This window comes from Solea senegalensis, linkage group LG9 (assembly GCF_019176455.1).
Source record: "Solea senegalensis isolate Sse05_10M linkage group LG9, IFAPA_SoseM_1, whole genome shotgun sequence".
Taxonomy (NCBI): Eukaryota; Metazoa; Chordata; class Actinopteri; order Pleuronectiformes; family Soleidae; genus Solea; species Solea senegalensis.
The window spans coordinates 9,978,082-9,990,885 of record NC_058029.1 but is presented as its reverse complement, the minus strand read 5'-3'; the positions used below and the strand labels follow the sequence as shown (position 1 = coordinate 9,990,885).

Here is a 12,804-nt window from a genome sequence, read left to right as displayed (position 1 = left end):
CCCTGTGACAATTCCGCAGGGTTTGTTTTATGATAGTCGAAAAGTCAGAGAAAGGACAACTCCCCATTACTGAAAGGAGACGTCAGAAGCCATGTGGCCTCAAGACCCCGATATTATTCTGTATTAAACGTAAACTACACTCATTCTTGTTCCTGAATGTGCTGGGCAATAGTTAAATCATTCCTGATTTATTTATTTTTTTCTCATTACTGTCTGTGTATTTCTGTGTATTTCTGCGTAGATTTGCATTTCATTCGAACCGAAGAGCGTCTATGACGAGTGAATGCAGAGAGACGGGGAGGCTGTTGAATTGCTGATTCCTAAAGGTGGAACATGGCAGAGGGTCATCTCAAGCAGATTGTGCTCAAAGAGTGCACATTCTCATGCTGTTTTTTGGACTATTAATAGTGGAAACACTCAACTTCCTGCAGTGGTCCTTAAGCAGCCAGGCACTGAAACAGACAGCAAAGCCTGAGGTCATTTAGACATCCAGGAAAAGCCAGGCAGCAAGGCAAGGAGGCTTACAGGACAAGCTGGAACCAGCAGTATGAACTGCATTCATAATGTGAAAAAAAAATAGCGGGACTGGAACTGGTTTCAACGATAAATAGATGTATTCCATTGTATATATCTAGGGAATTGGAATAAATGTATATAAAGTAGACAAGCCATTACGTCTGATATGGGGGAATCCAGGGTCCCGCATTCAGGAGTCCTAAAAGGGTTTTATGGATTTTAAGAGGGAGTCCATGTCAGCTGAGATGGTGGAGGAGTGGAAAGGTGAATCTGGCAGACAGAGGAGGCAAGAGACAGCTGCCAAAAGTCACGGCTTAAAAGTCAATGTGGTAGATTAGTGAGAGAAGACCTGAACCATTGGTCAAACCCACTCAGCAGAACACACTGACAGAAAAGGGGAGCAAAGTGGTGACAGGCAGACACATAATATTGGAGAAGTGAAGCTCATTAAACCTGTAGTTTGTAGCTTTTAAATGTAAACACATTTCTGTGACATTCAAACCATATTCACGCAATGCCGATTAAGCCTATGAGCTCCACATGACTCAATTTACTGTATGTCATGACTAAGCGGGAGAGGTGGAAGAAGCACACAGCAAGAGTAAAACAGAAACGGCTACATACAGCAGCACTGTGGCTGGAAACGCCAAGAAGCGCTCCCACAAGTGGCAACTAAAAATAAACCTTTTTTACTCTTGAGGTCCACAGAGGGCAATATAGGTTCTGCACTGGAGCATTAAATCCAAATAATGCTTTCCCCTTTCTTTCTGACATTTACATAAAATTCCCATTAAATAATATTTGGCTCTTTATGTAAACATCAGACATATTTGTTTGTCCTTAATCGAGTCCATCAAGTTCTGTTTCAAACTCACTGACACTGCAGTGAAACAGAATAGTGGATTAATGCCACTTAATGTTTGATTTGGCGACTTTGTGCTAATATGTTATATGTTACTGCTGTATTTTTACGAGATGCATTCAGAGACCCTGGTAAATTTCATCAGCTTCAAGATGTATTAAAGAAACCATTTGAATTCCGTCACTTCTACATCAACACACATACAGTCCACAAACTGAATACTTGTTGCTGCTGACGACACCTTGTGATAACAGATGCACCACAAATCAAGTAGTCATTTGAGTGAAAAGTATAGTTTCTTATACATTCGAGAAATGATAAAACAATTTTTAATTTAACTCCGAATAGTCTGATTCACTGATCGACTTTTTTCATAATCAAACAAATAATGATATAATCGTGTCTGTCCCTAGCTGTCGGTGCCGATTAACCCATAGAAACAATCAAAATGAAAATAATTAAATGAATGAAAGCAATAAAATGCCCTGCTTGTGCACACTAGTCCGTGAGCTGGTGTATTTACTAGCAGTAGTTTACACAGGGCACACTAATCTCTCCTTCCCTGTGTGTGTTTTTGTGTCCGTTTATGTTCTGCTCATTCAAAAGTCAGCTGGTTGGAGCAGGTGCAAGCTGGTGACTCAAACATGTGCATGCTGCTAAGCCGCTCCTTCTAATATGCCTTTTGTGTGGCCAAAAAAAAAAAAAAAACCCAAACCATCCATAGTGCTTTCTATGAACAATTGCAGCCACCCTGTGTTCCTCTGCCATAGAGACTTAGAAGTACAATCTCAGGGAAATGAAACACACACACACCCGTTGTGTATACGCATGCCCTGTAGGCCGCACCGTCTCACTCATTAACGGGTGCAGGGATTCTGTTGGCAAACTTATACATTTGCTGATGTTATGAGTGTTTTCAAAATGCTAACTGTAATCACATTATATATTTTGATTTGCTGTCAAGCGGCTTGTTTTCAATGCTGGAGGTTTGTTCTCAGGGATGAAGCAGGGGTCGAGGGTTTGATGTTGAGCAGCTTGATAGTCCTTTACATCCTTTACATGTACAGTAGGGAGATTACAGACACAGCCGACTGACATAAATGGGGGCGGGGGTGAAGAGCAGCCATTTTCATGATGTCACTAATGCAGGCGTGGCCCTTATGTAAGTCCACTGTTTGAACACTATACACAGGCACTGACATGTAACCTACACGAGGACATACTGTACAGCATATACAGTAGACCACTGCTCACGCTGCCTCGGGCTGAAGGTGGCTTTGTGGGCCTTTAAATGCACCATTTCAGAGATTCAGCGTCCGTATGTGTGCATGTGCTTTCATGGTTGCTCGGTTTGTGTAGTCTAGCGTGGTGTACAGTGAGTTTCATCCCCATCATCTGACACTGATGAGGAAAGAGACGGACAGAAAGAGAGAGAGTCGCAGTTGTGATCCCGGGATCCTCGACCAAAGTCTGATGGAGGATCTCCCACTAATCCTTTAATATCACTCGTCCCACTGAGATACTGCTACCATCGCCATGGTGATACTGAGATGGCCTGGATGTGTACCAGTGGAACGAGAAGGGGGCTGGGAGAGGGGTGGGTGGAGGAGGGTCACAGCAGAGATACATGCAAAGGACGATGCTTTGTGAAACATAAGTAGAATCGTTTGAAAAGGAACTGCAGGCATTTAAAGTCATCAAAAAGGAGGGAGAAGAGGAGGAGCTGGCCGTGTTTGCCACAGACAATAACTGTAAGGTGGTCGCCTTCACCTCAAGTGGATGGCTGTTTGGATGGTTGTGTGCCTGTAAATCTGCTCAGTGAAGCAGCTCATGGAAGGGAATCCTTTTGATTTCGGATTCTGCAGCAGCCAAAAGCAAATTCATCACTCTGCCCTCAGACAGATGTTAAGAGCTATTATAATTTCAGCCATACAGTACTGTTGCCACATCTGTTCATTTGAAGGAACACTCTACACAGCCCTTGTGTGTGTGTGTGTGTGTGTGTGTGTGAGTGTGTATGTCTGCTGCAGCCTTTGCAGAATATGCTGACTTCATGAGGTAACGGAAACCATTCCGGGGCGTGTAACTTCATATGGCATCTGCAGCAATATTTCTGCAAAGTGATGGGTGTAGCCTGTATACAGCGAGGTGATATCAGATTGCCCCTGTGCTTGTCTGCCTGTGTACACTGTATGCAGTTTAGTTAAGCAAGCTTATGGTGACGTGCTGTAGCGATGAACTGGAACAGGAAGGAGTAGAGCAGGCAGGGCCAACAATAGTCAGGGTATCTATTACCTCTCTATTGTTAGCCATGTGCAGGCTATTATTATAGCTCAGAGTGAGACACAGACAGCTGACTGCAGTTTCAGTACAGCCTACCTACAGCTCCTCAGCTGGGAACAACAACACCATCGTGGTTTTTATGTGTCTGAGGGTGGAGCTAATAGGAGATGAGAGCAATGTTTAGAGAAAGGCAGACGAGTGGAATATGATCAACATTGTCACTCTTGCTTATTTGACACTATTTCCTTTTGCCGTCGAAAGGCTGAAACTAGGCTTTTGCTGACTATGAGACTGGAAATAATACGGAAATAGCGAGACTGGGCAGAATCGCTGCTCCAGGAGTGGTTTGACGGCTCATCCTATGTAGAACAGGGTTAGAGGAGGACATGGAGATGCATTCATCAGCCGCTGTCTGGCTACTGGAGCTAAGACACTGGGCTAATGCGCAGGGCAGTGACCCTACTGTGGTGGGGTTATGGCTGACTTTTGAGAGTATCCCCAGTGGAGCTGTTCAGCCTCGTATGGGAGGAGTTGTGACGTTAGCACAGGACGATGTCAGCTGCCAAGGAAGTGCTGAGCGCAGCCAGAATAAAATGTATCCATGTCAGAGTGAATGAGGTGGGCTGACGGAAGACGCAACAGGTGTTCACATACAAAGTGAGACATGTTTGTGCACGTGCTGTTAGCCCAGCACTCATGTGCAAGAACACAACTATCGCGTGGCACCACACCTGAACAAACGTCGCTCATGTAGTTGATATGCGTGCGACTGTCAGATAAACTCGATGTGTTAAAATGAGCATTGCACATTGTCTCCTGTAAGCCTTTGCATGGGAATACACTTGTGAATGTGTGGGCTGCTTGGTGATTAGCTGACTCTTTGCCACTTGGAAATCTCTCAGGAGGGGAGATATGGAGCAGCTCAATTGAATCCTGGCAGGTAATCTAAGGAAACAGATGGATTTTAGTTATATTTGGCAGCAGATTAGCCACTTCCCCCGTTGCTCAGAGAAATCTGCTGTTGCCAACTCCTGTTTGACAATCTAAATATTAGTCCTTGGTCATGCGGTCTGACTTGGGGAATAGGCACTGTTAAATTGCCTATTCTGATGAGTGTGCCCCACACGTTCAATCCTATCTGTGCTCTCTAAGGCCCAGCTGTAGGTAGCAGGTCGACCTTTCCACACCAAGGAGCTTGCCCTCCCTGTCCCTCCTGCCCTGCCTGTCGTGTCGTGCCAGAGCAAAGGGCTAGAGGAATTTGATCCTCTTCAGTTCAGTAGCACTCTTACTAAAGGGGTGAAATGAGCATGTGTCACAAGATGTAATCATCTGTCTTTAAATCAGCTGTTTTTAGTACACGTTTAGCAAGAGTTATGTTCAACACATTGTGGCACAATAGGGGTATTTCTGTTTTACGTAAGCTGGAGGGATATTACTGACGTGTGTGTTGATTTTGATCATGTGTTGGAGTTGTTACAGTAACTACATTTCTCCTCCTACTAATGATCCATCGTCTCCTGATTCAGTGTTGTTTCCACACATTTGGACACTTCTTTACACACGTTGCATTATTACACATTGTATAGACTATTAGTTTGGATTGACTGTATTCTATTACTACTTGATATTACTCTCAAATCACCAAAATATCAAGCTCCTCCATTCTTTACTTCTCAATTACACCTGTTTTCACCTCATGTTGGCTGTTTTTCCAAAAGGTTAATTTGTGAAGAATGTTATTCCAGCAGTGGTTGCTGATGCCCTAACAATATATTTTCCCTTGCCTTTAATAAATGCTTTAAAAAGTCCTATACTTGCACATAATATGGTGTTTCAAAGTTGTAATGTATGACCTTATTTTGTAGCCTGTTAGAAAGAGTAATAATACGACTTTTATAACCACTAGTAAAGGTTTCCATATAATGTAAACACAATAGACATATTTAAACATTTTGGAAAGTATACATATTTTAATATCTTTATTAAGAAGAAATATCTCAACTATAGATTTGAATGTTTGAATAATAAAAAAGAAACATTTCAAAGAAGATATAAAAAATGCGCATTGTTCTCTGGATCTCTCGCCTCCGAGTGACTTCAGACGGACATTAAGCTCATCTGCTGGCAGTACCGACTGGCTGGGATGGTGTTAATGATGTATGTAGCTGGTATTTACCCACTGAGCCAGATTACTCCCTTATGATCCAATTATCACTCTGTCTGTAGTGGAGTCAGAAGGCCTGCAGGGTCAGTGCATAGCCATGAGATGCTTTATGACAGAATGATCCTACTCCAGTGTTGATGCCAAGACGAGGCTGCTTCTCAAAACACATTTAAACTGCTGAGCACTGCAGGTGAACAGTAACTACACCAAAACCAAGTGCTGTGTTTCAGTTTGTTGTTGTCTTTGTGTTGCGTTTGCCATTTTCTGCCCTTCAAGAAGGTTTCATCACAATTCACTGTGTTTTTCAACTTCCACACGGGAGCTAAGTATAAATCTGCCTCGTATTACCACAGTTATTTACATCAACATTTTTATTGTGACCTTTTTAGTCATATTGACCAGTACTGTCTAAACACGGCTGTTCAGAATCTCACCATATCTCTACTGTTCTGACCTGATCCAGAGAAGAAAGTACAAAGCCGAGAAGTTGCATTTGATAAAAGCACAGGTTTGGGTTGAGATTTGCTAGAATGAGTAGTAGGAAAAAAAATGATGCTTCTAGTGGCATTTGTGTCAAAGTGCGCTATGTGTATATTCCGTGTCAGTGTCAAGTAAATTATTGCTGTTGATGCTTTCATTTTTGACATGGCAAAGTTCTGGATGACATATTCCATCGTAAAAAAAAATGCCAATGAACGTTGTAGTTCAGATATAATCGGATGCTGAAAATTGTCTAACAGGTAGAGACATGTGGACATCATGGCAGTGGAGGATGTAGCTGTTTTATCTCAGTGACTGATCCAAAACTTTCAAACCAAAAGCAACGAGCTAAGTTTAAAAGTGATTTCAAGCTGCACAGAGATGAGGAGAGCTGCAAAGTAACCTAATTCTCTGGATGAAGAGAGGATCACCTGATGATTTAGTTGATTATTATCCAATATTTGCCCATAACTGTGTGGCTGTTAGCACTGGTGCCTCATAGCAAGAAGGTTTCTGTTTGAAATCCCAGCTTGACAGTTAATTGTGTTCATTTATCGTTCCTTTCCTTTCATTTCCTATACAAAAGAATCAAAAGACTTATTGAACATTGATGGTTATTTCTCGTCTGACTCTATGCGTACTTGCAGGCCTGAAATCTAAACGGCACAAAACTAATCTGCACACACTTCTCCATAAAACGGAATCTAGTTCTTGGTAGTTAATTTATCGCATCTGTCCACTAGAGAGCAGTGTGGCCTCAGTGTTCGTCAGAGGGTGCCTCGTTCTCCATGCAAAGCCAGTGTGACAGAGTATGTGGAAAATATAAATCCACAACAGAACCAGTACAAACGGCAACATTAAACGGCAGCGTGGGGCTTATAAAGTGATCATATAAAACCAGACATTGTAGCAGAGATGCTGGAACACCGTATCGCTGATACCGTTCCAGTGAGTGTTATTTGTTTTGAGAGCAGCAGGTTTAAGAGGTGGAAAACAGAGAGTGTACCTGCCCTGCAGGCCTCCTCAGCAGCCAGGACACCGAATACGTCACTTGTGACATTTTACACTCACTCATTTTACTGCCCGGTGTCAAACAATACACTCTGCGTACACTCCCTCACTCACATATGCACATGTATGAGTACAGTACACACATGGATATTGGCTCAAACACACACACACACACACACACACACACACACGCAGTGTTCAGGCCGGCAGGCAGGCTCCATCAGATAAATATGAGGCTTGTAATGCAACCACAGAGACGAGGCTGATGGGATCAATAAAGAACGGTGCTGCAGGTCATCGGGAGAACACAGTGAGAGGATAAATATGGACTGGCTCATCGGAAAACAGAGCAGCGAAACTGATGGGTACACAGGACTATATCTTTGCTAGTGTGTTCGCTCACCCACCTGACACAGATCAGACTTTTTGGTTGTACTTTGTTGCTCTGCATGTTGAACCACTCTGTCCTCAGTGGCTGCTTGTTTTGGAGTTTGCAGTGTGGGACTTTACTTGAAGGAAAACATAACTTTAAAAGATTATTTCTCCGTCATCAGGCACCTATTGTCTGCCAATGTGTAGGAGTTGTATGCTTTTGTGGAACTTAAAGGAAGTCTTCCGTGTTTTAGTGGGGAAAAAAAACTGGCTTGGAAAGTTTCAAAGGCTTTTTCACTTCTGCAGTGAATTCACTTTTAGTTTAATTAGCTGCTTTTAATTTCTGTTTAGCTTCTCTTCTGTTACATTGTAATATAAAATGAAAAGGCTGAAAATAATTATTAGACCAGGTGAAAATCAAACCCGTCCTTAGTTGGGAGCGATGAAGGAAAAGAAAACCGTCACTCATACGGAGGCAGACAAAATTCAATCAACACGTCGCATTTTCGCACACTCATATCAACCTATTAATGTTCTTTGCATAAATGGTGATGAGGTGCATGATGTTCTGATGTGTGATGTTCTGTTTCGCTTAATTTGGCACCTGCTTTCTAAACCAGGAGAGAATGGCTGAAGTGTCGTATGGTTCACAGATGACAGTCATGTGGTGGTTGCTGTGTGTGTGTGTGTGTGTGTGAGTGAGTGCGAACACTGCAGTGCTTGGTTATTCTTGGTAACTCTGTGTCGGTGTTCAAATGATTGTGTTCTATTTTTGGACAATAGGTGTCTCTGGCCACTTTATTAGGTACACATGGCAAGTACATTGTGTTGTGTTTTCAGAGATGGTCTTCGGCACAGCTTGCTTGTAACAGCACGGTTTATTTTTGAGTTCCTGTTACCTTTCTATCATCCTGAAGCAGTGACTAGTCAGTGAAATGACCTCTCATCCTGAATCTGATGCTCAGCTTGAAGTTTAACAGGTCATTTTGAACATGGAACACACTTCAATGCATTGAGTTGGACAGGTTTACTTAAAAAAAGTGGCCAGTGAGTGCATGTTTATGGTTATGTGCTGTCTTAATGTAACTTCCAGACCACTTCCATGTCTAATTCACATCAAGATATAATCTTTGGTAATTATGTTTATTGGAACTAACTGCCTTATTCGACGTGTTAATGGTTAAGATATGAGCCATCATGAAATCTAATCAAATGTGTTGCTGACTCAGCTCGGTTGAAGTGTAGGCTTCTATCCTCGGGGCGCCATGTGCAGCTCAAAGCGGTGCTCATATATCACTCAGCTGGACTGCTCTGCTTGCTAGTTACTCTCAACCTGCTGGTAGATCCTGTGAGACTGGGTGTCGCTCACACGATGAAGCGGTCATTTTAAGTTTAAGTTTCCTCCAGCTTTATGTCACTTAGCGTCATCTTGAATGCTCATTTTGTTTATGTTACTTACCTCATTTGTCATCACTGCACCAGATCTGCACCATCACCTATGATATCCTACACATTATTCACGTTAAGTATTATTTATGCCATACAACTCTTTGTTGTTCTCAGTTGTCAATATTTTATGTCTTTTAGTCTGTTTTTCCTCATCCCTTGTGTTCAGAATGCACTGAGCTGTGCGCACCTTTTTGTTTTTGTTTTCCTTCATCTTATAGGATCAAAGAAGAACCAAAGCCTCAGCCGGCACAGTAAGTGAACTGCATTACCCAGAGTGCTCTAGGATTTGTCACTCGGTGCAGTGTGCTTCATGTGGCTTTCTCCTCTTTGTCTGTGAGGAAAATGAAACACGCGCCACTAATGTCATGGAAAGCTGCTGAGGTAGCATAATGACTACAACGTGGCATTTTACTAGTGGGAGGCGGATTCTATAAACTGGATTATTGGATTTTTGAGTTGGAAACTAAACAGTTGGCGTCCATGACATCAGTGGCCGTAGCTTTTCTTTTCAATCGGCTTTGTTATAGCCAGGCCCTCCAAACCCTTTACCCCTGTCCTTGGTCTGTACCTGGCTGCCCACTATCATCCAGTGTGTCATCTGCAGCCTCCCGATCCAACAAGTATGGACTAGATGCACTTTTCCCTGCTCTAAAGATCTATAACTGCTTTTTCACTAAATCTACTTGCAGGTCTAACCAGTCTGATAGCCTGACCCCTACTGCACTGTCAAGCTGGAATAAATGACTCTCATTTCCATTGGCTGCAGAGCTTTCCTGCTTCCTCGCTTCTTCTGGCCACTGTTCATCATCTTTCTTCCTTCGTCTGTCTTTCTCACCGTATTTCTGACTACTAGCTGTTAATGTTCCTCTAAACGTTGCTGCTCTGCCCGGCCTTGTTCTCTCTCTGCACTGGTTGTAGTGAATCTCCCTGCTATTCTTCACTTCTTTAAAAAAAAAAAAACTGCCCTGCTTCTTAAACCCCCCCTTTGCAGGACAGTACAGATTTGTTTTCCCCATGATGACTCATTGCGATGTTTCAGTCACACTTTGCTTATTTGAACAGGTGGTTTCCCTTTAGTGGGATCACTGAGCTGGTAAATAACGTTCTTCAGCCCCAGCAAAAGTCCCAAAATGACAAGAAGCCAGAGCCAGACGCGTAAGTAATAGCACAGACCCATTTGCAGGCAGAAAACATACAGTGCAACTCAGCAACTGGATGTGCAGCATGTTTGAATATCCCAGTGTATATTCACTATGTTTGTTAATGCATATGACAGACTAATAGTGTGGGAGGAATGATCTATGATGGATTCTGTTTTTATTAAATACATCATGCTCTATGAGATGGAACATGTACCAACATATGCAAGTTGAAGAAAGATGGTTTGTGTGTGTGTGTGTGTGTGTGTCTCAAAAGTGACCAGAAGAGAAGGGACATATGGTATTTGTCCATCAGATGGTTGGAAACTCAACAAATAAAGTCTTAAAGTATATGACATTTACTTAGTATCAAAAGTAATTTTCTGATATAAAATGTACTTTTAGTAAGTTTTAGAAGTAAAAGTGAAAGTTGCTAGAAATATAAATAACAACGTAAAGTACAGATAGGGTAAAAAGTAAGATAGGTTAAGTACAGAAACTAAGTATTTGTACTTAAATTACAACAGTGCAAGTAGCCAATAAACCAATGAATGATACAATTCCTTTAACCCATAATGGGAAACACAGCCTCAATCCTTAATATTATTGCATGATACGTGTTGTGTCTGTGTACAGCAAGGTAGAAAATTAGCAGGGAACACAAAATGCCCTTGAAAACATCTGAAATTGCCCTTAAAATGATCATGATAATGGCTTTTAATGCCCCCATTAAAGCCCAAATCAAAAGAAATGACCAGCTATGCAACTCCTGACCCTGTAATCCCTCATGTGTTTTTGGATTACAGATTAGAGTTACAGATTATAGGAAATTCTATGGAAGAGTCGTTGAATATTAGTTTGCCATGCAACATAACAAAATCTAAGAATAAAATTTTTTTACATTAATTTCCTTCCCTGCTGATGTACAGTATGTGTGTGTGTGTGTGTGTGTGTGTGTTTACTGTATACATGTATAAAGCCTGTCGATGCTCCCTAATGTCCGACAGTTCAGTGCCAACGTGTTTGTGGCAGCTCGGTGTGTGGCAAAGGTAGAAAACAGAATCACGTAGAGAGCTTGTAGTTCAACCTCGTTGTCACATGTCCAAGAACGAGGCTCAAGTTACGGGGCTGTTTGTGGTTGCTCTGGTGTGGCCCAGAGGTAAGAGAGCTCTGATACGCTTGCATAGGACGGGACAATGAGCAGCATATGATTACTCGTCAGCAGCGTCACCCACATTTGACCGTGTTTGACTGAATAAGTAAACCCGTCGGAATGGGCACTGCATACCAGCTGCCTGCTGCCGCTCGAGTCTCCTCTTGCGTCTACCTTTATTATTATTTTTTTTTTTGTTTTCTTCTTCACGCTTTACTTGGCAGCTCATTAGCTCTGTTTAAATCTCCTGCACACCTTTCTCCCATGAGCTCTCTTCTTTTTACTGCACAGTCAGAATCCACACAGTCGATGCTGAGCGTCAAATCTGTAAAAACGCACTTTTTAACTATTAATCCACCCAAACCCCAAAGAAATGACCTGATACAATGGGCAAGATTATCTTTTACAGGTTATCTTTAAGAGCTCCTTTAAGTGACCTCTTCTGTCAGCAGAGCAGAGGCCCGAGCCCATGTTTTGGACCTGAAATGAGCACATAATCTGTCAATGTTTGAGCGTAAACGTAGATTAAGTCAGAATAGAACATGATTGTTTGGCCTAACTTCTTCTATTGATCATCATTGGCCTGTTATCTGTAAGGAAGTGAGATTTGGTGGGATGTGTTCAACAAGAATGCAGACTAATCTCTGCTGGGTAAACATTGCAAAGGCTGTGACACAATGAGCCCCTTTATTCTCTAAGTGGGTACAACAAAGGGTATACTACTGGCACTCACACCCTCCACACCCACAGACAGTTCCAGGCGGTGTGCAGTCATTACATTTGGGCTCCGAAGGACTGGTTGTGGGCGAAGGAAGTACGTTTATCTCAAATGCAGAGCAGTATGTGGTAAAATGATAGCGCTGCTTAATAATTCACAAGTGCTAATGAATGTTGCAGGGGATATGTGGGGCGAAACCAATTCTAATCGCCATATTATGAAGTCAGCCCAGTGTTTAGTTTCCAAGGAGACGCTCAATTGACATGTGTCATACAAAATGCATGCGAAGAGTCCATGCAGGGTTTTTTTTCTTCTGTAGCCTCTTTATGGTTAACGGTTAAGGATCTATGCTTTAATCAGGGGTAATGCATCAGTATAGGAGGCCATCTATAGGACACAAAGAGTAAAACACTGGTAAAAGACAAACAGGATGATGGGTTTCACTGTGTGTGACCACCAACATTTCATTAAAGTCACGCAACACAGAAACGCTAATTGTGAGTATCAGTAATATAATCTAACAGTATAGCGCTTTGTTGTCTCGGTTTACAACTCTCCTGATATAGAAACACAGTTGCAAATGATTCATTAAATGCACGGGAACCTGAGAAAGTGGAATTAAGTGATGTTCTCGAACTTGCAAAGCAAATTTGATCC

General features: G+C 42.2%; 1 protein-coding gene across 20 annotated transcripts in view; it reads left to right on the top strand.

Moving 5' to 3' along the window:
• Positions 1–12,804, top strand: part of rims2a (regulating synaptic membrane exocytosis 2a) — a 117,885-nt gene that overhangs the window by 9,307 nt on the left and 95,774 nt on the right. For 15 of the 20 annotated variants that reach the window (XM_044034573.1, XM_044034570.1, XM_044034574.1 and 12 more), the window contains exons 3-4: positions 9,356–9,388; positions 10,200–10,292. The exons of the other annotated variants lie outside the window; for them this stretch is intronic. In XM_044034573.1, the coding sequence (XP_043890508.1) occupies positions 9,356–9,388; positions 10,200–10,292 (126 nt within the window). The remainder of the gene's footprint in view (positions 1–9,355; positions 9,389–10,199; positions 10,293–12,804) is intronic. 20 annotated transcript variants of the gene reach the window in all.